This window comes from Mauremys mutica, chromosome 9 (assembly GCF_020497125.1).
Source record: "Mauremys mutica isolate MM-2020 ecotype Southern chromosome 9, ASM2049712v1, whole genome shotgun sequence".
Taxonomy (NCBI): Eukaryota; Metazoa; Chordata; order Testudines; family Geoemydidae; genus Mauremys; species Mauremys mutica.
Genome location: NC_059080.1, coordinates 55,600,745 through 55,626,395, shown reverse-complemented (window position 1 = coordinate 55,626,395; position 25,651 = coordinate 55,600,745). Strand labels below are relative to the sequence as shown.

The 25,651-nt window shown below is 43.5% G+C and overlaps 1 protein-coding gene across 6 annotated transcripts in view; it reads left to right on the top strand.

The window, feature by feature from the left end:
- The window catches only part of ARMC8 (armadillo repeat containing 8), a 227,790-nt gene that overhangs the window by 72,571 nt on the left and 129,568 nt on the right, over positions 1 to 25,651 (top strand). For all 6 annotated transcript variants that reach the window (XM_045029371.1, XM_045029370.1, XM_045029367.1 and 3 more), the window contains 2 exons: positions 10,173 to 10,315; positions 10,417 to 10,514. In XM_045029371.1, the coding sequence (XP_044885306.1) occupies positions 10,173 to 10,315; positions 10,417 to 10,514 (241 nt within the window). The remainder of the gene's footprint in view (positions 1 to 10,172; positions 10,316 to 10,416; positions 10,515 to 25,651) is intronic.

Below are 25,651 nucleotides of genomic sequence, written 5' to 3'. Positions count from 1 at the left end.
TATACGTCTATAATATATAACTAAACTATTGTTGTATGTAAAGTAAATAAGGTTTTTTAAATGTTTAAGAAGTTTCATTTAAAATTAAATTAAAATGCAGAGTCCCCCCGGACCAGTGGCCAGGCCCCGGGCAGTGTGAGTGCCACTGAAAATCAGCTCACGTGCTGTCTTTGGCACACATGCCATAGGTTGCCTACTCCTGGTATATAGTGTCTGTATTGTTTGCATTTCAGTGTTTGGGTGTAATGTGTATTTAATTATTCATACAAAGTGGACCAAGCTTCATCAGGAGAGACTCATCATATTTGGCCACAGCATTCTTACTGAACCACTCGCCACTTCCTCCAGGACACAACTGACTTCCTCCACAAACTCCACAATATTAACAACCTCCTTCTGAACATCATCTTCACCATCATGGATGTCACTACCCTATATACCACAATGACTACATAGCTGCCTGCCTCAAATATATTTACAAGACAGTGGACAACCCTCAGATATCCACCCCAAACACATAGCCAAACTCATCCACTTCATCCTCACCCATAACAGTTTTACATCCAATGACAAACACTTGTTCCAAACATGGGACCAGCCATGGTTACTAAGGTGGCTTACCAATATGCCAACTTCTTCTTGGGCCACCTTGAAGAATAATAATTTCTGGACAAATGCACCACAAAATAAATGAAATGCCTGAGATATATCAATGATATTTTCATCCTCTGGATATATGGCTTAAACTCCCTCATAGATTTCTACCACAACTTCAACAACCACCACCTGTCCATTAAACTCTTTCTGGAACACTCCCACATGAGCATCAACTTCCTGGACACCAAAAGCAGCTTCATCAATGTAACCCTACAGACAATCATATACAAGAAACCCATGGACCTCTACCGTCAAGATTTTAGTAACCACCCAAAACACACCATGAAATCTGTTATCTACATCCAGGCACACACACGACAGAATATGCTCTGAGGAAAAGTCCAGGATATACGCCATAACACAATTAAAACCGCCTTCACCAAACAAGGACACTCCCCCAGAGAAGGAGATCACATCATGGAACAGGCAACCCAAATACCTCAGGAGAACCTCCTTCAATACAGAAATAAAACCCATGCTGACTGCACACCCCTAGTTGTCACTTACCAGCCCAGGCGGTTCCTATACAGGGTATCCTCAAACAACTACAACCCAAACTCAATGGGGACCCCATCGTGAAAAAAATCTTTCCTGAACACCTCTTGTTCTGACCTTCAAACAACCCCCCTCAACCTCTCTAAACTCATCATCAGAAACAAGCTCCCCACAGACCAGGATGCACCACTCAAAGTGGCACCAGACCCTGCCAGAACAGATGCAAAATCTGCAGACCTATCTTCAGTGATAGAATAATCAACACCTCCCACAACACAACTTTTAAGAGCAGTGGATCCTACACAGGCTTATTACATGTAGTATACCTCATCCAGTGCACTAAATACACCAATAACTATGTGGTGAAAGCAGACAATCTCGTGAATGAACTCTCATAGGCAAATGATAAAAGATAAAAACACCATCACCTATGCATGAACACGTTTCACAAAGTGATCACTCTATATCTGACCTATCATTCCTCATCCTCAAAGGAAACCTGCATAACACTTTGAAAAGATGAGCATCGGAGTCTAAATTCATTACTTTGCTAGACACCAAAAATCGTGGACTGAACCAGAGACACTGTATTTATGGCTTACTACAACAATCTGTAAACCACTAACCCCCCCCTCCCTTTTTTTGTCTTATGACTGCAGAGCTGTTAATGGGCCACTTTACTTTGTATAGTTCCTTACAACATGTGTGTACTATTTATGTTAAACAATCTGTTCCACCTTGTATTTTGCTGTGATGCTGGGAGTTCCTTTCCCAGACCTGAAGAAGAGCTCTGTGTAAGCTCGAAAGCTTGTCTCTATCACCAACAAGTTGGTCCACCCACCCGGTCTCTCAAGACAAAAATAAATAAATAAAAAAAATGTTAAGCTGTAGTTAAGATTGAGAGTATGTATTTGAGATCTAGCAGTAAAATTATTAAGGAATGGTGTAATTATTCCCAAAATAAGCATTACAAACCCAAGAATTTAGAGTTTAACCTTAACTTAAAAATCCAAACACACTGAGGTATGCAAACACACAGATAAGGCACTCAAAGACTGCTAACTGTGCCCTATAGAGACCACATGCATATATAAATGTGTATTAAGGCATTTATTAGAGTATATTAATAATCTGAAAGGTCTAAAAGTTCTCTTTTGAGAACCTCCTTCCAAAACCTGTTGACTCTTACCTGATCTCAATTTACGTTGGTATAAATCAAGTATAACTCCACTGGCTTCTGCATGAAGTTCTCTGCAGTAGTGCAGTGAAGATGAGAATGTGTTTCTGCATTCTTGTACACTGGAACAAATTAAAGGGTTAGGTGCCCCACAGGCACTCGTGGAGGCAGCTCATTGGTTAGAAATTTTGGGATCTCACTGCTCCCCTTATATAAACTGTGAGGTGTGTCACAAGCCCAGTGTGCTGTCTCTGAAGGAACAGGCAGTACTCTCAGCCTGTTTGAGCAACCTTGACAGCTAGTCTTTTCCACTGTACTCTCTCCTCCCACACTCCTCACCTAGTAGACTCTGAATCCAAACTTGTTAGCTGAGGAGTTGACTCATAGCAGGAAATGCAGCTAGTTCTTTATCAGAGGGGTAGCCGTGTTAGTCTGGTTCTGTAGAAGCAGCAAAGAATCCTGTGGCACCTTATAGACTAACAGACGTTTTGCAGCATGAGCTTTCGTGGGTGAATACCCACTTCTTCGGATGCAAGCAGTGGAAATGTCCAGGGGCAGGTGTGTATATATAAGCAAGCAAGAAGCAAGCTGGAGATAACGAGGTTAGATCAATCAGGGAGGATGAGGCCCTGTTCCAGCAGCTGAGGTATGAAAACCAAGGGAGGAGAAACTGGTTCTGTAATTGGCAAGCCATTCACAGTCTTTGTTTAGTCCTGAGCTGATGGTGTTAAATTTGCAGATGAACTGGAGCTCAGCAGTTTCTCTTTGAAGTCTGGTCCTAAAGTTTTTTTGCTGTAGGATGGCCACCTTAAAATCTGCTATTGTGTGGCCAGGGAGGTTGAAGTGTTCTCCTACAGGTTTTTGTATATTGCCATTCCTAACGTCTGATTTGTGTCCATTTATCCTTTTCCTTAGAGACTGTCCAGTTTGGCCGATGTACATAGCAGAGGGGCATTGCTGGCATATGATGGCGTATATTACATTGGTGGATGTGCAGGTGAATGAACCGGTGATGATGTGGCTGATCTGGTTAGGTCCTGTGATGGTGTTGCTGGTGTAGATATGTGGGCAGAGTTGGGATCGAGGTTTGTTGCATGGGTTGGTTCCTGAGCTAGAGTTACTATGGTGCGGTGTGCAGTTGTTGGTGAGAATATGCTTCAGGTTGGCAGGTTGTCTGTGGGCGAGGACTGACCTGCCACCCAAGGCCTGTGAAAGTGTGGGATCATTGTCCAGGATGGGTTGTGGATCCCTGATGATGCGTTGGAGGGGTTTGAGCTGGGGACTGTATGTGATGGCCAGTGGAGTCCTGTTGGTTTCTTTCTTGGGTTTGTCTTGCAGTAGGAGGCTTCTGGGTACACGTCTGGCTCTGTTGATCTGTTTCCTTATTTCCTCGTGTGGGTACTGTAGTCTTGAGAATGCTTGGTGGAGATTTTCTAGGTGTTGGTCTCTGTCTGCGGGGTTAGAGCAGATACGGTTGTACCTCAGTGCTTGGCTGTAGACAATGGATCTTGTGGTGTGCCCGGGATGGAAGCTGGAGGCATGAAGGTAGGCATAGCGGTCGGTAGGTTTTCGGTATAGAGTGGTGTTAATGTGACCACCACTTATTTGCACCGTGGTGTCTAGGAAGTGGACCTCCCGTGTAGATAGGTCCAGGCTGAGGTTGATGGAGGGGTGGAAGCTGTTGAAATCATGGTGGAATTTTTCCAGAGTCTCCTTCCCATGGGTCCAGATGATGAAACTGTCATCAATGTAGCGTAGGTAGAGAAGGGGCGTGAGTGGACGGGAGCTGAGGAAGCGTTGTTCCAGGTCGGCCATAAAAATATTGGCATATTGTGGGGCCATGCGGGTGCCCATAGCGGTGCCACTGATCTGGAGATATATATTGTCATTAAATTTGAAATAGTTGTGTGTGAGGATAAAGGCACAGAGCTCAGCAACCAGTTGTGCTGTGGCATCATCAGGGATACTGTTCCTGACAGCTTGTATTCCATCAGTGTGTGGGATGTTTGTGTAGAGAGCCTCTACATCCATGGTGGCTAAGATGGTGTTTTCTGGAAGGTCACCAATGCATTGTAGTTTCCTCAGGAAATCAGTGGTGTCACGGAGATAGCTGGGAGTGCTGGTAACATAGGGTCTGAGTAGAGAGTCCACATATCCAGACAGTCCTTCAGTGAGAGTTCCAATGCCAGAGATGATGGGGCATCCAGGATTTCCGGGTTTGTGGATCTTGAGTAGTAGATAGAATAACCCTGGTCGGGGTTCTAAGGGTATGTTGATTTGTTCCGGTGTTAGTGTAGGGAGTGTCCTGAGTAGATGGTGCAGTTTCTTAGTGTATTCCTCAGTGGGATCTGAGGGAAGTAGCCTGTAAAATTTGGTATTGGAGAGTTGTCTGGCGGCCTGCTTTTGGTAGTCAGACCTGTTTGTAGTCAGACCTAGTTCTTTGTAATAGTGCCTACTCCCCTGACTGCAAGGGATTGGGCTTCCCCCTGCCTTGGACAAGCATTGGACCATGGGTCTATACTGACTCCTCGTAAAGGGTGACAGTGTTGCACTGCTGTAGGCTGGAGATGAGGCCTGGGCTGCCCTCTGTCTGAAGCAGGATTAAGGAAATCTGAACACTGGTCTGTGGGGTTGGGTTTAGGGAAGCCCATTGCTAGTGGCTAAAATACTTGCTATTTACCCTCCGAGCCTCCACAGTCTGATGTAGCACAGTAAAGGACTTGTGAAGAGGAAGCTAGGCCTGGTCAGTGTGTGATCTCGTAAGGCTCAAGTCCTCACCTGTAGACAGAGGTGTAAGTAAGCGGGTACGGGCCGGTACGGAGGACCGGTAAGAAAAGGAGACTGGTTAAGGGGAGAAGCAGCCTGCCCCCTGCATAAGAATATTTTAAACTCAGCTGTTCCCTGAGTGGTTCAACCCTGGGGGTTAGGAGTGGTTTCTGGCATTCTTGTTAATTTTACTCACAGTAGCTGGGGGGAGTGGGGAGGGTGTGTTTGACCATGGCAGGGGCAGTCCTTGTCTGCCCCCAGGGATGAGGGGATCTCTCTCCAATACTAATATACACAACAAATACAAGCATTTGGCTGCACAGCTTAAATCCAGAGCTAATAAAAGCAGGTGGAAGGGGACAAACTCACTGTCACATTGGTTTCTCGTCTCCTCCCTCCCCCTCCTCCAGCCAGGCTGCAGACAAGGCTCTGCATTCCTCCCCCTGCCCCCAGCAGAGGTTCTCCTCTAGGGTCTAGCTTGCAGTAGGGATGCTGGCTGAGATGCCTGCTGCTGCTGCCTGCATAAGAACAGTTTAAACTCAGCTGTTCCCTGTGCAGTTCAGCAGGGAAGAAGACGTTTCTGGCATCTTTTTCTGTTAATTTCACTCCCAGTTGTTGTGGGGGGGAGGGGAAAGTGTGTGTGTGACCATGGCCAGGCCCGGGGATGAGGAGATCTCCTATACACAAAAAACACAATAAAAATCAGGAACCATTTCCAAGTTCAAATCTATCCCATTCCCTCCCCAGCAGAGGAGCATAGTTGTGATGTCCAAACTGCTTGCAGATCCTCTTTGAAATGTTACTGAACTGAGCAGGGAAAAGCTGAGTTTAAACTGTTCTTATGCAGGAGGCAGGCTTCTTCCTCCCTCAGCCAGTCTCCCTGCTCCAAGCTAGAGGGAAGCCCCTGCAGCTGCTGCTCAGCGCCAGGCAGGGAGAAAGCACGGAGCCTAGTGTCTGCAGCCTGGCTGGAGGAGGAGGGAAGACACGGAGAAAAATGTGACAGTGAGTTTTCACTTTTTCAGGCTTATTCCAATAGTAAAGTTTTATTACAGACAGTACTGGTAGTAGTAATAGTAGCTTTATTTTCTCTATCTATGTCATGCAATGGGAGAGATCCATGAAGTACGTAGGAGAGGTGGGTTGCTTGCGATTGGACCATATGGGTAAGAAATGTAAATTACTTTCACCCTTGCCCAAACCCCAGGGCTCCTCTACAGCTGGGAGCTCTGGGGGTGATTTAAAGGGCCTAGCTTCAGCTGAATCCCCGAGGCCTTTAAATCCTGATTTTAAAGCCCTGGGATTTAAAGCCTCACCTCTTCCGATAGAGGCCACGCCTCTTCCAGTTGAGGCCCCTCCCCCTCCGCAGGACTCTGGAGTACCGGCAAGTCCTTTAAGTTACTTTCACCCCTGCCTGTAGATATCATTCCTCACATTTCTTTTCCCCTCTTCCTGCCTTTGGTCCTCACACCAGGAAAAAGAGATTAAGCTAAAAGTCAGAATCCTCCAAGAAGGGTCTTTGTTGTATTGAAGGAGAGGAAAAACATTGTCCTTTTTAGACTCCTCAGAACAATTTAAATCTGATTCATGATGATTCATGATGCACGTTACTGAATAGAGCACGCCATCTTAATCCAAGAGATCTAGGAAAAGGACTACAGTAGAATCTCAAAGATACAAACACCAGAGTTATGGACTGACCAGTCAAGCAGACACCAAGTGAAAAAGAACGAAAGAAAAGAAAAGGAAAGGGGAAAAAAAGGCAAATGTTGTACTGTGCCTGTATTGCGTCTTAGAGATCGGCACATCTGGGCTGCCTGTCTCCACCCCTGCACATGGGGCATCCACTTACAGCAACACGCTTGGGCTGCTGCCCAAGGCAGCCAGAGTCAACAGAGCAGGAGGAGCGCTGGGCTCTGCATCATTTTCTTCACCCCTCCCCTGGCTGGGAGGGGCATGTGCTGTTTTTAACACCCCTCCTCCCCCATAAGGAGGACATGCTATTTATACACACACACAGAGCCCGCAAGGAGGGGGACAAGCTTGCAAACTCATACCAGTGCTGAGTAGGGAGCTCAGCTACCACTGAAACCCGGCCTCGAGAGTCAGTTGCTGGATCTGGAGCCCAAATTGCACTTTGTTCAGAGTTACGAATATTTGAGAGTTATAGACAAACTCCATTCCCAATGTGTCAGTAACTCTGAGGTTCTACTGTATGTATGCTCCATAGACCTCAGAGAACCATTTCTCCGTGTCCTAGTCCATTCTTGCTACTCTAGACACTTAAGGTTTGTAGTGGGGGAGGCTTAAATTCAGTAAGTGAACCTCCTCCTTCAATCCCATGAGATGTCTCCAAAATATTAGCAGGTGCTGATTTTCCTTCTGCTGAGGAGAGAGTATTCGCATATTTCTTCAGGCAGTGGGTCTCTTCATTTGATTGCAGAGCAGATAAAAGGGGATCAAGGTCTGTCTCTCTCTCTCTCTGGTCCATCAGCATAGATGTGTGATCATCTGGGAAAAGAGCTGCTTATCTCCATCACAACAATCCATCTCGACAAAGTTATCCTGCTCGTGGACTACAGAGAAACAAAGGCTTGGTTTAGACCCAATACTTCATCTAGCAAGCCCTTCTTTTCTGAGGCTTGATAGTATCATGCTGAGATGCAATCCAGTGGCCTTTCCTCTCAGATCTTTTCTTTTATAGTGTGGGTTCTCCTCCTAGTATCTCTGCTCAATTAGATCACTCCCACCACTGCAAATTTGTCTCTAAAATGGTGGAATGATTCTAGAAACCTGGCCTAGGGGAAACCTATACTCAAGATCCCAATCTATCTGGATCACAGCAGACACCTGACTAGCTACAGGGGTGTGCATGGATTATTTTTTGCAATTAAGGAAAGCAATCACCTATGGCATGCAAAGGAACATCATTCTGCTGGAACAGTGGGCAGTTGACTTTTTCATAAGATACCTAGTAATGTTTTCATGTCCTCCTGCATAATACAGAATGACTGCCCTACTGCTGTGCCTTTTTATATATCATCATGGTAGCATATACACCTTTTACCTGAGAATGGAAACTCTTCAATCTACCACCTTCTAGAGAATCAAAGCATTATAGTTTGTGTACTGTATTCAGGAGAAACTCAACATTCAAGCTGAGTTTCCACACATTGGATACTGGGAAGCAGTATTTTAACAGTATTTTAACACTGTATGGAACTCTGCAGAAGTGCTTTTTGCACCAAAATACAACTAAAAGTAGCATCTCTTATGGTCCAAACATTAGGAGAAAAACTTAAGGAAAATAGAAATCTTCTCACCTGGTTGGATCTTCAGATATGCACTTCTCTTTCCCCTTTCAGCTCAGGTGGCCAGTAAAATGGGGAAAGACAGGGTCAGCATGTCCCTTATAGTCTGTATTGACAGGATATTTCTCCAATCTGAAGAAGTCAGTCTGTCTTCCCTGGCAGTTACTCCTGAAAGATTTCTTGAAGAAGGTCCAGTTGGTTCCCAAAGCCCTGGCAAGTTCAGACTTACTGCCTGGATTGTGACAAGATATGCCTATGGAACTGGAGTCTCTGTGAAGAACTTGTGGAAGACCTACCTCAGTCTAGAAAGCCATTCAGGAAAGCCACTGCCTTGTTAATATTATACAATAGTAAGAACAAAGGCCTGGTCCCTGTAAGATAACTTTCACCTGGTGAATGTGGGTAGCAGTTAAGTCACTTAAGGAGAATGGTAAATCTTATCACCTTTCAGTTTAAGAGCTTTGTACAAAATCTATTTCCATTATATGGGAAGAGAAATAAAGCATTTTTTGAGTCAGTCTGCAAGGGAACAACGTTTGTTGTGTTTTTAAGGACTCTTTTAAAAACATTGATGCCTTTGATGCTAAACTTTTGTAGTCTTCTGTCCTCCCTTCATATCTAGGTTCCCTAGCTCTCTTGCCTTTTTCCTAGGTTTTGGACTTGCTAATTCCCACTAGTCTGTTTCAGATGGATTGTCTATGAATGAGTAAGGCAATTTTGTCCTCACTTGTTAACAGGGTGTGAGCGTGTGTACATGCCCACATGCATGTTCTCTGGAGGACTCCACTGGGTTTTTGGCTCAGTTCCTATGTTTATATAAGAGGAGCAGTTGGGCCCCAAACTTCTCACTATTGACCTGCTTTCTTGATTGCTGATGGGGTGTGGCTTACCCAATATTCCATTCCAAATTGATAGATTGTCTCTTAACAGGGAATCTATTTACAGGCATGGTCAAGATTGCCTATTTGTCAGTGATTGTATGTGTTCATTTAAAGATGGGGCATTAGGACACTGATTTAAACTAAATACAATTATCAAAAGTGTCTCTCTCAAATTTTGGATTGTACCACTATCTAGTAGGAAGTTTTCTAGGATGTCAATCATTATTGTGCTGTTATCTTTCTAGAAGGTTCAGAATACAGTACCTTTCTGTAATAATGGGAAGTCTACTCTAACAAAAAAAGTAATATTTATTGTAAAAATACCTGAATGACTGTTGTAGGATGTTTGTTTTATCCTCTTGTTTCGATTCTGTCATTCCCTCCAGTTGGAAAAGTATTCTTTTTACGTGACAGGCTGCGCTTGAATTTGATGCTGTGATGCTATGGTTTTCTTCAGGCTGAATATTCCTCTGTAAATACAGTACACTTTCTTATTTATTCAGATGGCCTGGGGACATCCAGAAGATTAGATAACTAGTAATTTGGATAAACAGAAGTGCTGTTTTGAGCTGCAGTCTCACTAAGATAGAAATATGGGGAATGAAGGGAGTAATGTTGATATTTGCTTAATATTTTGCACTTTAAGTTTATTAAAACACCCAAATTGTATTAAAACCACTGTGTACATAATTCTGCATTTTTCTGAGCTGCTATACAAATACTAAGCCACTGATTAGTGCCAGCAGGCGATAGTAGGTTGACTGAGAATTTATTAGCAGGTGATTGATTAACAGGGCTACATGGGGGGCACACTGGGATTTGGATAACTAGGCTTTTTGGGTAAAGGGTATTTGTCTAACTGAAATTATTCTGTAATTCCATTTACAGGTTGCTGTATTTACTTCAGCAAGAAACCTCCAGCACGGAACTGAGAACTGAATGTGCAGTAGTGCTAGGAAGCCTTGCGATGGGTACAGAAAACAATGTCAAATCTCTACTAGACTGCCATATTATCCCAGCCTTATTGCAAGGTATCTTGGCTTTCATTTAATGCAGTATACTTTGGTAACTATTTCTACAACACTTGTGTTTTAAATAAGTAAAAAGAATGAAACTGTATGTATATTCACAGGATTGCTCTCACCAGAACTGAAGTTTATTGAAGCTTGCCTCCGATGTCTTCGTACCATTTTTACCAGCCCAGTAACTCCAGAGGAACTATTATATACAGTAAGTTTTAGGCAATGTCTCTTTGCTCTTGTATATAACTTTTGTTCATGCAATGCAGCCTGTATTATGTGTGTGTGGTGATGCCATCTGTTTATGATAATATTTGGGTATGGTGCTACTAACACTATTAATATTTCACTCATAGGCATCAGGAGTCTAGATAACCTGATCCTGTGAACATTAATTTTTTGACAACGGGAGATCCTGACTACTGATGCCACTTGTACACCAATGAACTGAAAATTCTAGCTTTGTGGCCTATTGTGTATATAGAAGATGTGAGACTACAGATGGTTTGGTTTAATTCAAGTATCATTTAAGAGGGGGAAAAAACCCATGGTATCACAGAATCATAATAGTTACAATTGGAAAAGACTGACTAAGGTCTAATAAATCATGCAGGCAATACAACATTTTCTTCTAACCTTAAATTTTTAGTTCTTTATTCAGTTTTAAATATTTCAGGTAGCTTCCATCATTTAGCTTGGAAGATCCTCACTGTCAAGATCTTTTCTTCTTATAGTTAACCTACATTGTCTCTTCCTTAGCTTGTTAGAAAGGGCAGAATTTGTCTGGCATAATCTTTTTTTCTGGCTCATGCATCATCACCAGCAATAATCTATTTTGAGTCTCATGTGCCAGGCTAAATTAGCAGGGCTTTCAGTTAAAGGAAAAAACCCTCCTGTTTGTACACTTAGTGAATTCAATATGGCATTTGAGAGAAAATGAACATGGACCCCCTACAGTGTCATTTTTACAGACACTTTTCAGTGTTGACCCACATTGTAAGCTCGCAGCATACATGCAACACTCTGCATCTAAGCAGTCAGGAGCCAGACTTGGGCTAAAAAGCATTAAGTCCAAATTTTTTAAATGCTTGCACTACTAACATTGCAGGATGGGTGGCTAAAATGTGTTGTTTAGACACTTGGAGATCCATTGCATTGTCATTGTGGGCTGAGCTTCTGCAAGAGTGCTTATAGTCTTCAAGTTTGAGCTGGGAATAAAGGGGTGATGAAAGGCATGGCCCTTAATTGAATTTTCAGATGCACTGAGACCGCCTCCTATACATCCAAACAAGTATTGCTGCTCTAATCTTGCCAGAAGCATTGAGATGCATTCATATGGAAGTGCTGTTTGGTTTAACATCAGATCTAAGTATGTCGACTTCAGCTACATTATTCACGTAGCTGAAGTTGCATAACTTAGATCGATCTCCCCCTCTAGTGTAGACCAGGCCTTACATATTTTCTCAGTTCATGTCGCACGTTTTAATTTTTATTGCAGGCACATTCCAAACATTGTAGAAAATCATCACCGGATAGGTTTCTTGTTCCTTCAGTATGATGGGTTTTCTGTACAGTTTTGGTACAGCAAGATATTTTGATTAAAAAACTAGGGCTGTTAAACGATTAAATTAACAATTGCGATTAATCATGAGATAAAAAAGTGATGAATCGCAGTTTTAATTTCACTGTTAAGCAATAATAGAATACTATTTATTTAAATATTTTTGGATGTTTTCTACATTTTCAAATATATTTATTTCAGTTGCAACACAGAATACAAAATGTACAGTGCTCACTTTATATTTTTGATTACAAATATTTGCACTGTAAAAAAGATAAAGAAAAGAAAGTATTTTTCAATTCACCTTATACAAGTACTGTAGTGCAATCTCTTTACTGTGAAAGTGCAATTTTCAAATGTAGAATTTTTATTTTACATAACTGCATTAAAAAACAAAACAATGTAAAACTTTAGAGCCTACAAGTCCACTCAGTCCTACTTCTTGTTCAGCCAATTGCTAAGATAAGCAAATTTGTTTACATTTATGGGAGATAATGCTGCCTGCTTCTTATTTATAATGTCACCTGAAAGTGATGAGAGGCATTGGATAGCACTGTTGTAGCTAGCGTTGTAAGGTATTCATATGTCAAATATGCTAAACACCATCAATTCAGTCACAATGCAGGCTTACCTACCGAGGGACAGGTTCCAGGAAATGAGAGAGAGCATAAATTGCATCATCAACAATCCTAATGTACTGGCCAGGACTTGCCTATCCCTTCTTGGCCACATGGTTTTGCATACATACATGACCACCTTCACTCGACTCCATCTTTGTTACCTCCAGATGTGACTCCAGACAGTTTACTCGCCCAAACATCACGCCATAGACCTCATGCTGAGAGTCCCTGCTCTCATCCCTTCAGACAGATCCACATCACATATGCATAGGGATTCCCTTCCTCTCCTCCCCGGAAAAGACGATCATCATCGACATATGTCAGGCAATATGGACACTGTTCTCTACAGTAACAAACAGTGGGGTGGGAGGGGGGGCCACAAGATCGACTGCTCTATACACAGAAACAGTCAATCTCTGGAATTGGTGCATCACTCATCAGACCCTTTTGTGCTTGCGGACTCGCTCAGCAGACATTTTATGATCGACCACGAGTGGAAACTTCATGGTTTGGTAGTGACATCTTCACCCAATGTGGATTCCGATCAGAGACCTCTTTGCCTCGCATATAAACATCAAATGCACCATGTACTGCTTCAAGGGAGGAATCTGCCACCTTTCTCAGGGCAATGATCCCCTATTGTCCTGGTCAGATGAAAGCCTCCTTTACTGTTCCTCAGGTGCTGCACAAGATCAACAAGATGGAGCAATGGTCATTCTGATCGCCCCCAGCTGGTCCAGACAGTTCTGGTTTCCCAATCTCCTTTTAATGTAAATCTGTCCACCAATTCCTATCCCCACCTTCCCCAATCTGCTGATACAGTGCAACAGGAAGATCAGACATCCCAATCCACAGGCGCTGTTCCACCTGAGAGCAGGGTTTTGAATGGGCATCTGCTTTAGAACAGACCTGTTCCTCATCTACGCAAGACATCCTCTCCAGCAGCAGGGAGGAATCCACCAGGCGCTGTTACTGGAACAAGTGGAAGCGCTTTGCCTCCTTGACCCAACAAGATGGAGTTTGACCTGACTCAGCAGGGATCATCCTCTTTCTGGACTGTGTTCTATCCCCGAAGGCATCAAGTCTTGCAATCAACTCTCTGAAAATCCATCTGGCGGTAATTAGCACATTCCTGAGGAAGGTCACTCTGTCTTTGCACACCTGCTAACTGCTAGGTTGGCTATTACCTATCAACCCTATAATCCCTTAGGTGCTTACAAGTTGATTGTTTAATAATTTGTTTTGGTATCTTTCCAGGTATCGAAGTTAGGTTGACTAGTCTATAATTCTTCAGGTCCTGTTTGTTCCCCTTTTTAAAGATAGGTACTGTTTCCCCTTTTCCAGACCGCAGGGACCTCACTGTAACAGGGTGCTGGCTAGGAGAAACAAGCCAGGCCCCTCTTACCCTTCTTCCTCTGGAACAGGGCTATTAGCTGGGCTGGCTGAGGGGCCACACCCTTATTACCAGAGTGGATCCACCTGCAGGCCTGGGTAGCCAGCCTGCCCTGTAAAGCTGGCTAAGAGACAGGAAGCAGGGGGAGACAGGAAAGGGAGGAGTGTGGGCTCTAGATCCCGGCTGGCTGGGAAGTTAGTAGTCTCCCAGAGTGTTGGTCTCTATAAATACCTGTAAATAATAGGTGGTGGGAACGGACACACACAATAAAAGGACACGGGTGCTGCACTTCAGTTGGTCTCTGACTGCGTTCTATGGAGGGGCCAGGAGCAGGCACCGCTATATGTGGGAGCTTGTCTGGGATCCTGACACCAGGGACTGTGGTTGGTGGCCCTGGAGATGGAAGAGACCATAAAATGGCTGGTGAAGCAGCAGGAGAAGATGCAGTAGGCCCTGGTCAAAGTCCAGTTGTTCCAGCAGACCGAGAAGCAGCCCTTCCTGACCTGGCAGGCAGAACAAGAGTGGAGCCTGCAGGACTTTATCAGGGAACAGACCAACACCCAAGCACAGCTTGTACAGCGGGTGGTGAGTCCTGCGGCGAGTGAGGGCACCCGGGCTCCAGGCTGGGGACTATGCAAAATGAGCCTGGCAGATGACCCGGATGCATTCTTGGAGACATTTGAGCGGGTAGCCACGGGCGCCAGGTGGGAAAGGACAACGTGGGCCCTTCAGCTCGCGTCGTACCTGGTGGAAGAGACTCAAGCAGCCTATATGGCGCTGAGTGAAGAACGTGCCCAGGATTATGGGACAGTATGGGCTGCTATTCTAGACCGGGTGGGCCTATCAGCTGAACACTATCAGCAGAAGCTGCGGGCTACTCGCTGGACAGCGGCCATGCAGCCCCGCACCTTTACCCAGAGGTTAATGGACTGGGTGACCTGGTGGTTATGGCCCGAGATATGGACCACGGCGGAGATTATGGACAGTGTGGTCATGGAACAGTTGTTACAAAGCCCCCCCGAGACAATACGGATCTGGGTGAAGCGGCACCAGCTGGAGACTGTAGAGGCCGCGGCCAGGTTAACTGAAGAGTATATAGAGGCCGAGGGACCCCGGAGGGAGGACCGGCCCCGGAGGGATAGGGAGCCGGGGAGGAGACTACCCAAGGCGGCCCCAGGAAAGAGAGGTGAGCCCAGAGGGACACCCGACCGACCATCCAGGTTTACCTGCTGGCAATGTGGCAAACTGGGACATACAAAACGGGACTGCCAGGTGGCCCAGGTACCCCTGGAAGTGAAGGGCCGCTTCAAGTGGAAGCGGGTGGGGGTCCTGGAGCGGTTACTGTATCCAGTGGTGGTGGGCAGGGACTGGGGCTCACTACCAAGAAGGAAGAAAGGGGATACCCCCAAAAGAGGGGCATGCTGCCGGAGCCAGGGGGCTGTTGGAATTGGGGATGGGCCTAGATCCATCGAGGCAAATGAAACTCATAGACTCATAGACTTTAAGGTCAGAAGGGACCATTATGATCATCTAGTCTGACCTCCTGCACAATGCAGGCCACAGAATCTCACCCACCCACTCCTGTAACAAACCCCTAACCTATGTCTGAGTTACTGAAGTCCTCAAATTGTGGTTTGAAGATCTCAAGCTGCAGAAAATCCTCCAGCAAGTGACTCATGCCCCACGCTGCAGAGGAAGGCGAAAAACCTCCAGGGCCTCTACCAGTTTCAGGCCAATCCTGTACTGATTAGCATACCTGCTGACAACACTGGTTTAGCAAGTGTCCAGAACCAAGTTCCAACAGATGCAATTATTCTTCTCACAGTCAAAGGAATGCTACTTAACTCCCAATAAAAGGTAAATGGTTTCATAACAGACACAAAGCTTCATTAGGAAGAAATACAAATCACAAAAGTCAATCCTTTAGTCACAATTCTCTAACAATATTGGGATCTGGATTTAACTAGTTATAGTTCCATCCTTCAGATACTGCTATCATTTTCACCCCCAAATCTTGTCACTTCTTCCTTTACAATTTCTCTAACCTCTCTCCATGCCCCACAGTTTAAAAACCTCTGTGCTAAATAGAAGGCAGAAATCGGGAGACGGGGGGTGACCCTCTCACTACCCCATTTTTCTGCCCTCACAGCTTTGTACTCTGGGTGGCTGGCCCGCTCGCCTTGCCCTGGTTGTGTGGCCTTGGCAACTGCTACCTCTCTGGCTTCTCACTTCTCCCCCCGCCCATCCCTCCTGCTACACACACCTGAGGCCTGGTGTGCACCTAAAACCTACATTGACCTAGCTAAGTCACTCAAGGCTGTGAAAAGTTCATTAGACTGGATCAATCCACACCTCAGCTCAGGGTTGCCCAGAGGATTCAGGGGGCCTGGGGCAAAGCAATTTCGGGGGCCCCTTCCATAAAAAAAATTGCAATTCTTGTGGGGGCCCCTGCAGGACCCCACACAAATTGTCCCACTTGCTCCCCCCCCCCCCCCCCCATGGGCGGCCCTGGGAAAAATAAACCTTCTGCATCTTGGCACAAACACAGTTTTAAGAAAACTTCTTTACAAGGTTTCACTGGTTCTCAGTATCAGCTAGTGCCAAAAGGCACTAAAGCTCATTAAAAGGGTCGGACAAATATTTTCTGTCAAAACTTTTTCTGGATCGAAAACTAGGGGGTTTTAAAAAGCAGAAAAAAAAATCACAGACAATGTCTGCTTTCCTTCAAAATTTGTTGTGATTTTTTTAATTGAAGAGCTGAAATTAGTCTGCCAAAACCTGAATATGGTTTGGGGTTTCAGAAGTGTGTGGCCAAATATTTGCTGCTTGCTGTGTTTGATTGTTTAAAGAAACAATAAAAAAAATTCTGCTTAAAAAAATCCAAAACTTTTGAACCACCTCAGCTTGTGACCAAACGCCTAAGCCCATCCAGTCAGAGATTTTTCCAGGTTTCTGATACTTTGCTGGCTTCCTTGACTCATATCTGTCTCCGTAACTTTAGGTTCATTTAGCTTAGAACATAAGAACAGCCATACTGGATCAAACCAAAGGTCCATCCAGCCCAGTATCCTGTCTACCGATAATGGCCAATGCCAAGTGCCCCACAGGGAGTAAACCTAACAGGTAACAGCGCCTGGTGGATTCCTCCCTGCTGCTGGAGAGGATGTCTTGCGCAGATGAGGAACAGGTCTGTTCTAAAGCAGAGGAGTGTGGGCTTTAGATCCCTGCTGGCTGGGAAGTTAGTAGTCTCCCAGAGTGTTGGTCTCTGTAAATACCTGTAAATAATAGGTGGTGGGAACGGACACAAACAATAAAAGGACACGGGTGCTGCACTTCAGTTGGTCTCTGACTGCGTTCTGTGGAGGGGCCAGGAGCAGTCACTGCTACACTCACCCATCCTGCAGAAGTTTTCAAAGATAATAGCTAATGGTTCTGAGATTGCTTTCAGGTAGCCCTTTTAGTACCATAGGGTGAACCTTGTCAGGTCTTGCTGACTTAAATTCATCTAATTTACTTAAATATTCTTTAACCTGTGTTTTTTCCCTATTTTTGTCTTGCATTCCTCCCCCTTGTTAATATTAATTGTGTTAAGCATCTGGTTTCCATTACTACTAACTTCCCAGCCAGCCGGGATCTAGAGCCCACACTCCTCCCTTTCCTGTCTCCCCCTGCTTCCTGTCTCTTAGCCAGCTTTATAGGGCAGGCTGGCTACCCAGGCCTGCAGGTGGATCCACTCTGGTAATTAGGACGTGGCCCCTCAGCCAGCCCAACTAATACCCTTCTTCCTCTGGAGCAGGGCTAACAGGGGCCTGGCTTGTTTCTCCTAGCCAGCACCCTGTTACACCCCTCCCCCCTTAAGAGGCATACGGTCCGGCCGCCCTCGGACCACCTGCCTTTCGGCCCTTTCGCTTTTTACTTTTACTTGGGGTGGGGTTTCTGCGGGGAAGGTTTCCCCCAGAACCGGTTGAGCCCCAGCCCCCTCCACCAGCGTTCGCTCTATCCCCCTCCCACAGAAGGTACATTGCGGAGGTAGTGGCAGCCCCTCTAATTCTGCCTCCACCCACAGATCATCACACCAATCACACAGCAGCAACCCCTGCTCCTCCTGTACCTGAGAGACAGGTTCGAAAGTTATCCCCTCATCCAGCGGGGTCTTCTCTGCCTCAGTTTCCTCCACATCTTCATGTGGGTTCGGGACCTCATCCTCAGGTGCCATTTCCTGGGGGCCCCTCGGCAGGGCCCAGCCCTTCCCCTGAGTGGCCTAAGCCCATGAGTTCCCCCAGGAAGGCCTCCCGTGGACCCGCCCGCTCTGGGCTCGGTTACAGTACTGTGTTAAATGTAAACTACTAAAAAAAAAAAAAGAAAAAGGGAAAACATAATTTTTCTTCTGCATAGTAAAGTTTCAAAGCTGTATTAAGTCAATGTTCAGTTGTAAACTTTTGAAAGAACAACCATAATGTTTTGTTCAGAGTTACAAACATTTCAGAGTTACGAACACCCTCCATTCCCAAGGTGTTCGTAACTCTGAGGTTCTTCTGTATTTCAATTGTCTTCCTCTTCCTCTCCAGGACTAAGTTCTTTCAGAATAGATATCTTTGGAGGAGAGAAAATTACTTGCCTTTAATTCTGCTTCTCTGAAGATATCATTCCAATGAGTGCTAAATTAGCTTTTGACAGAAGTAATCTTTTCTGCTGGGGCACGGAGTATTTTCTCCATTTTAGTTTATTCAACTAGTCCAATTTAGTTCAATGATTAGTTCATTCTAATTGGATGTTGAACAAGAAGAAAAGTTTGTTTTCCTCTTCCACATTGTAAATAAAAACTAGGTGTGAGAGAGGATAAGATCTACTAGTTACAAAATCTTGAAGGACATGAGAGACACGGTGGGTGAGATATCTTTTATTGGACCCACTTCTGTTGATGAGAGAGACCAGTGTAAGCTCGAAAGATTGTCTCTCTCAGCAACAGAAGCTGGTCTAATAAAAGATATTTCCTCACCTACCTTGTCTCTCTAATATCATTTAGTTTCTCCATTGCGGAGAAACTAAATGAATTCTTTGCATCAGTCTTCATGGCTGAGGAGGTGAGGGAGATTCCCAAATCTGAGCCATTCTTTTTAGGTGACAGATCTGAGGAACTGTCCCAGATTGAGGTATCATTAGAGGAGGTTTTGGAACAAATGGATAAATTAAACAGCAATAAGTCACCAGGACCAAATGGTATTCACCCAAGAGTTCTGAAGGAACTCAAATGTGAAATTGCAGAACTACTAACTGTAGTCTGTAACCCATCATTTAAATCAGCTTCTGTACCAGATGACTGGAGGATAGCTAATGTGACACCAATTTTTAAAAAGGGCTCCAGAGGTGATCCCAGCAATTACAGGCCTGTAAGCCTGACTTCAAGCTGGTTGAAGCAGGCAAGCTGGTTGAAACTATAATAAAGAACAATATTGTCAGACATGTAGATGAACATAATTTGTTGAGGAAGAGTCGACATGGTTTTAGTAAAGGGAAATCATGTCTCATGAATCTACTGGAATTCTTGAGGGTGTCAACAAGCATAAGGACCAAGGGGATCCAGTGGATATAGAGTACTTAGATTTTCAGAAAGCCTTTGACAAGGTCCCTCACCAAAGGCTCTTATGCAAAGTAAGCTGCCACGGGATAAGAGGACGGTGCTCTCATGGATTGGTAACTGCTTGAAAGATAGGAAACAAAGGGTAGGTATAAATGGTCTGTTTTCAGAATGGAGAGAGGTAAGTAGTGGTGTCCCCCGACCAGTCCTATTTAATATGTTCATAAATGATCTGGAAAAAGGGGTAAACAGTGAAGTGGCAAAATTTGCAGATGATACAAAATTACTAAAGATACTAAAAACCCAGGCAGACTGGGAAGAGCTACAAAAGGATCTCTCAAAACTGTGTGACTGGGCAACAAAATGGCAGATAAAGTTTAATGTTGATAAATGTAAAGTTATGAACTTTGGAAAGCATAATCCCAACTATACATATAAAATAATGGGGTCTAAATTAGCTGTTACCACTCAAGAAAGAGATCTTGGAGTCATTGTAGATAGTTCTCTGAAAACATCCACTCAATGTGCAGCGGCAGTCAAAAAAGCAAACAGAATGCTGGGAATAATTAAGAAAGGGATAGATAATAGGACAGAAAATATGTTGCCTCTATATAAATCCATGGTACGCCCACATGTTGAATACTGTGTGTAGATGTGGTCGCCCCATCTCAAAAAAATATATTGGAATTGGAAAAGGTTCAGAAAAGGGCAACAAATATTATTAGAGGTATGGAATGGCTTCCGTATGAGGCGAGATTAATAAGACTGGGACTTTTCAGCTTTGAAAAGAGACGGCTAAGGGGAGATATGATTGAGGTCTATAAAATCATGACTGGTGTAGAGAAAGCAGATAAGGAAGTGTTGTTTATTGCTGCTCATAGAACTAGGGGTCCCCAAATGAAATTAATAGGCAGGAGATTTAAAACAAATAAAAGAAAGTATTTCTTCACACAATGCACATTCAATGTGGAACTCCTTGCCAGGGGATGTTGTGAAGGCCAAGACCATAATAGGGTTCAAAAAAGAACTAGATAAATTCATGGAGGATAGGTCCATCAATAGCTATTAGCCAGGATGTGCAGGAATGGTGTCCCTAGTCTCTGTTTGCCAGAAGCTGGGACTGGAGGACAGGGGATGGATCACTTGATGATTACCTGTTCTGTTCATTCCCTCTGAAGCATCTGGCATTGACCACTGTCGGAAGACAGGATACTGGGCTAGATGAACCCTTGGTCTGACCCAGTAGGGCCATTCTTATGTTCTTAGGTTCTTATCCTGGGACCAACACAGCTACAACAATACCGCATACATATGATGAACAGAAGCAATCAGTTCCATTCCCAGACTACAGATATCTCCTTTTGTTTAATTAAAGCAGTTTTAAATATAAAAACATGTTTTGATAAACTTATTTCTTTTCTTGTGTATCCAGCACATTTAAGATACTCTTATTTAACTATTTTTTTAAATGTTCTTTTTGTGCATTTTTAATTGAATTCCAATTTCCATCCAAATACAGCTTGACACCAATATGAGTTAAAAATTAATCATCTAGTAAATAGGAAATACATAATTCATCATTTTCTAGAACTATTAAAATGTAAATTAAACTATGTAATTGCTTAAATATGTTTATAGATAACAGTGTATTCTCCTGGCTAGCAAAAAGAAGTAGCAGACTTAATGTAATGGCTGTATTTAGTTGCAAATCAAAAATGGATATAAACTGGACACTAGGAAGTTTAGACTTGAAATTAGACGAAGGTTTCTAACCATTAGAGGAGTGAAGTTCTGGAACAGCCTTCCAAGGGGAGTAGTGGGGGCAAAAGACATATCTGGCTTTAAGACTAATCTTGATAAATTTATGGAGGGGATGGTATGATGGGATAGCCTAATTTTGGCAATTAATCTTTGAATATCAGCAGTTAGGTATGCCCAGTGGTCTGTGATGGGATGTTAGATGGGTTGGGATCTGAGTTACTACAGAGAATTCTTTCCTGGGTGCTGGCTGGTGAGTCTTGCCCACATGCTCAGGGTTTAACTGATCGCCATATTTGGAGTCAGGAAGGAATTTTCCTCCAGGGCAGATTGGCAGAGGCCCTGGAGGTTTTTCGCCTTCCTCTGCAGCATGGGGCACGGGTCACTTTCTGGAGGATTCTCTGCAGCTTGAGGTCTTCAAACCGCAATTTGGGGACTTCGATAACTCAGACATAGGCTAGGGGTTTGTTATAGAAGTGGATGGGTGGGATTCTGTGGCCTGCATTGTGCAGGAGGTCAGACTAGATGATCATAATGGTCCCTTCTGACCTTAAAGTCTATGAGTCTATGCTTTAATGGTTACCAACCAATGAGAATCAGCGTTTTGTTGGGAGAATAACTAAAAAGCACATACCCGTATACAAAACAAGATTAAAATCAGTGATTGAAATCAAGGTTTGCTGCTTGGAGCTTTAGATGGATTAAAATCTGATTTAAGTTGCCTTGATTTTAAATAAACACACTCTATTGTAATGTGGCATATAGCTACAAGAACCTGTATATTACTGACATAGTGGAACAATATGTATATTTGATTTTTTTTAAATTTCATTTAATAGGAAATTGTATTATTTTAAAAGAAATTATACTGACATAGTGGAACAATATGTATATTTGATTTTTTTTTAAATTTCATTTAATAGGAAATTGTATTATTTTAAAAGAAATTAATAAAAGTAACCAATTTGATTTATGATGCTTAATTTCATAGGAAAAGTTTTTAGTATGGTCCGTTTTTGGCAGGGCTATATTAATATCCTATCACTGAATCCTATAAATTGATCAGTGGTACTCAACCTATTTACCATTGTGTTATGTGAGACTCATCCACACAATATATATATTACCTGTATGGCCCTGAGGATGTCACGTGGGCTGCAGCTGTGTGCTGATTGGGCCGCAGGTTGAGAACTGCTGAATTAGATGTTCCCACAAGTTGGGTGAGGTAATATCTTTTATTAGACCAACTTCAGTTTGTGAGAGAGACAAGCTTTCGAGCTTACACACAACTCTTCTTCAGGTGTGGGAAACTTACTCTAGTTTACACTAGAAGCTCTACAGTGGCACCATTGCACCGATTCAGCTGCACCACTGTAGTGCATCTGGTGAAGATGCCCTATGCCTACAGGGGAGAGTTTTCCTGTCAGCATAATAAAACCACCTCCGTGAGAGGCGGTAACTATGTTGACAGGAGAAGCTTATTCACACCCCTGAGCGACATAAATTATCCCGACCTAAGTGGTAGTGTGTACAGACCCTCAGTGTCACAGCTAAATACAAGATGGAACAGATTGTTTAGCATAAGTAGTTAACACACATTCTGAGAGACCACTCAAGGTGAAGTGGCCCATTAACATCCCTCCAGTCATAAGGAGGAAAGGAAGAGTAGGGGGAAAGCAGCTGAGGGGGATTGTTTGTGGGTTATAGATGGTTGTAATAAACCATAAATCCAGTGTCTCTGTTCAGTCCGTGATTTTTAGTATCTAGCAAAGTTATGAATTTATGCTCCCCGGCTCAACTTTTGAAAATGTTGTGCAGGTTTCTTTTGAGGATGAGGAATGATAGGTCAGATATTGATCGTTTTGTGAGAAGTGTTCACCCACAGGTGATATATTTTTATCTTTTATCATTTTCCTGTGTAAGTTCATTCGAGAGTGCAGAGATTGTCTGGTTTCACCCACATAGTTGCTTTTGGGGCATTCAGTGCACTGGATGAGGTACACCATATGTTGTGATAAGCATGTGTAGGGCCCAGAGATCTTGCAAGGTGTTTTATGGGGGGGTGTAGAACTTTGCAGTAGTAGAGCTGTCTGCAGATTTTGCGTCTGTTGTCTGACGGGGTCTGGTGTCACTTTGAGGTAGTGTCTGGTCTGTGGAGAGTTTGCTTCTGATGATGAGATTGGAAAGGTTGGGGATTGTTTGAATGTCAAAAGAGAGGATTCAGGAAAGATTTCTTTCACCTTGAATGGTCCCTTGGAATATGTGTTAACTACTTACGCTAAACAATCTGTTTAATCTTGTATTTAGCTGTGACGATCTGAGTAAGGCCATATCTACCCTACAGAATTATGTCGGTCTAACTTACATCATCATACAGCCACCGAAATTACTAAATTGCTTGTGTGTGTGCATGCTTGGCTCTTTAAGTTGGCGGTGCACATCTTCACCAAGAGCACTTGTGTTGATTGTATTGTCAGTGTGGGGCATTGTGGGATACCTCCTGAAAGCCAGTAACAGTCAGTGTAAGCAGTACAGTGTATACAGACACTGCATCGAACTAATTACATCGACAGTGACTCTGTGCTACTTGGGGAGGTGGTGTTAAGTCAGCGTAGAGAGGCACTTACATCATCGGGAGCCAAAATTAAGTGAAGACACTTCCACAGCTAGCTTGACTTAAGGCAGCTTACGTCCACTTTACCCTGCAGTGTAGACCAGGCCTAAGTTTTGCAGATCTGAAGAAAGCTCTGTGTAAACTCGAAAACTTGTCTCTCTCTCCAGCAGAAGTTGGTCCAATAAAAGATATTACCTCACCCACCTTGTTTCCATAATATCCTAGGACCAACATGGCTACAACAACTCTGCATACATGTTCCGAAAACTCATTTCAGCACTTATGACTTTATTAGATGAGGATTTGTTTTTCCCTTTGAGAACCCTGCCAAGGTAGCTGTCTACATTTATTGATATTTTTTCCTGCTGTAGGTCTATCAAGACACTAGGTATTGATATCCTACTTTCAACTGATGGAGTGAGAACATCAAAAGAAATTGGAGATATAAGGGCTGGTTCTGGCTGAGCAACCCAGTTTACTTCCTGTCTCCTGCAGAAACATCAGCCTTTTCTAGTTAGGCTTTTAACTTAATTTGTTTTTCACTTCTGTCATGTTTTCAAATGAGCCAGTTGCAGTCCTACATGGGATGTCAGGGGTTTGGGTTAATTTCTTCTTGTCTTCACTTTGGAGCTCTGTATGAAGAACATCCAACCCATGAGGAATCTCCTGTTGCTCCTTCTTATAGCTTCATAGATTCCAAGGCCATAAGGGACCAGTGTGATCATCTAGTCTGACCTCCTGAATAACACAGGACATAGGAACTACTTTGGGAAGTTCTAGAGAAGATCTTTTAGAAAAACATCCAGTCTTGATCTAAAGCTTGCTAGTGATGGAGAATCCACCACAATCCTTGGTAAATTCTTCCAGTAATTAATTACTCTCGCTGTTAAAAATGCATGCCTTATTTCCAGTCTGAATTTTTGTAGCTTCAAGTTCCAGGTATTGGATCATATTATTCCTATCTCTGATTTGATGGAAGAGCCCATTATTAAATATTTGTTCCCCTTATAGGGATGTGTAGATTGTACTCAAGTCACTCCTTAACCTTCTCTTTGATAAACCAAATAGATTGAGCCCCTTCAGTCTATCACTGTAAGTCATGTTTTCTAATCCTGTCATCATTCTCTTGAGTCCTCTCCAATTTATCAACAGCCTTCTTGAATTGTGGGCACTAGAACTGGACACAGTATTCCAGCAGCTGTTGCACCAGTGCCCAATGCGGGGATAAAATAAGTTCTCTATTCCAGCTCAAGATTCCCATTTATGCAAACAAGGATTGCATTAGCCCTTTTGGCCACAGCATCTTAGGGGAGCTCATGTTCAGCTGATTCTCCATCACAACCCCCAAATCTTTTTCAGTCATTGCTTCTGAAGATAGAGCTCCTATCCTGTAAATACAGCCTACATTCTTTGTTGCTTTTACATTTAGCTATACATTTGTATACATTTGTATTTAGCTATATTAAAACATATACTGTTTGCTTGCACCCAGCTTACTGAATGATCCAAGATCGCTCTGTACAAGTGATTTGTCCTCTTCATTATTTACCACTCCAATGTTTGTGTTATGTACAAACTTTTATCAGTGATTTTATTTTCTTCCAGGTCATTGATAAAATGTAAAAAAGCATAGAGCCAAGAACCAATCCCTGCGGAACCCTACTAGAAACACACCCACTTGCATTTTGAGAGCTCTCAAGTAGACAGCTCTTAACCCATTTAATATTTGCCATATTAATTTTATATCTTTCTAGTTTTTTAGCCAAAATGTCATGAGTTACTAACACAAATGTTTTACAGAAGTCTCTTACCTTTTTCCTGACA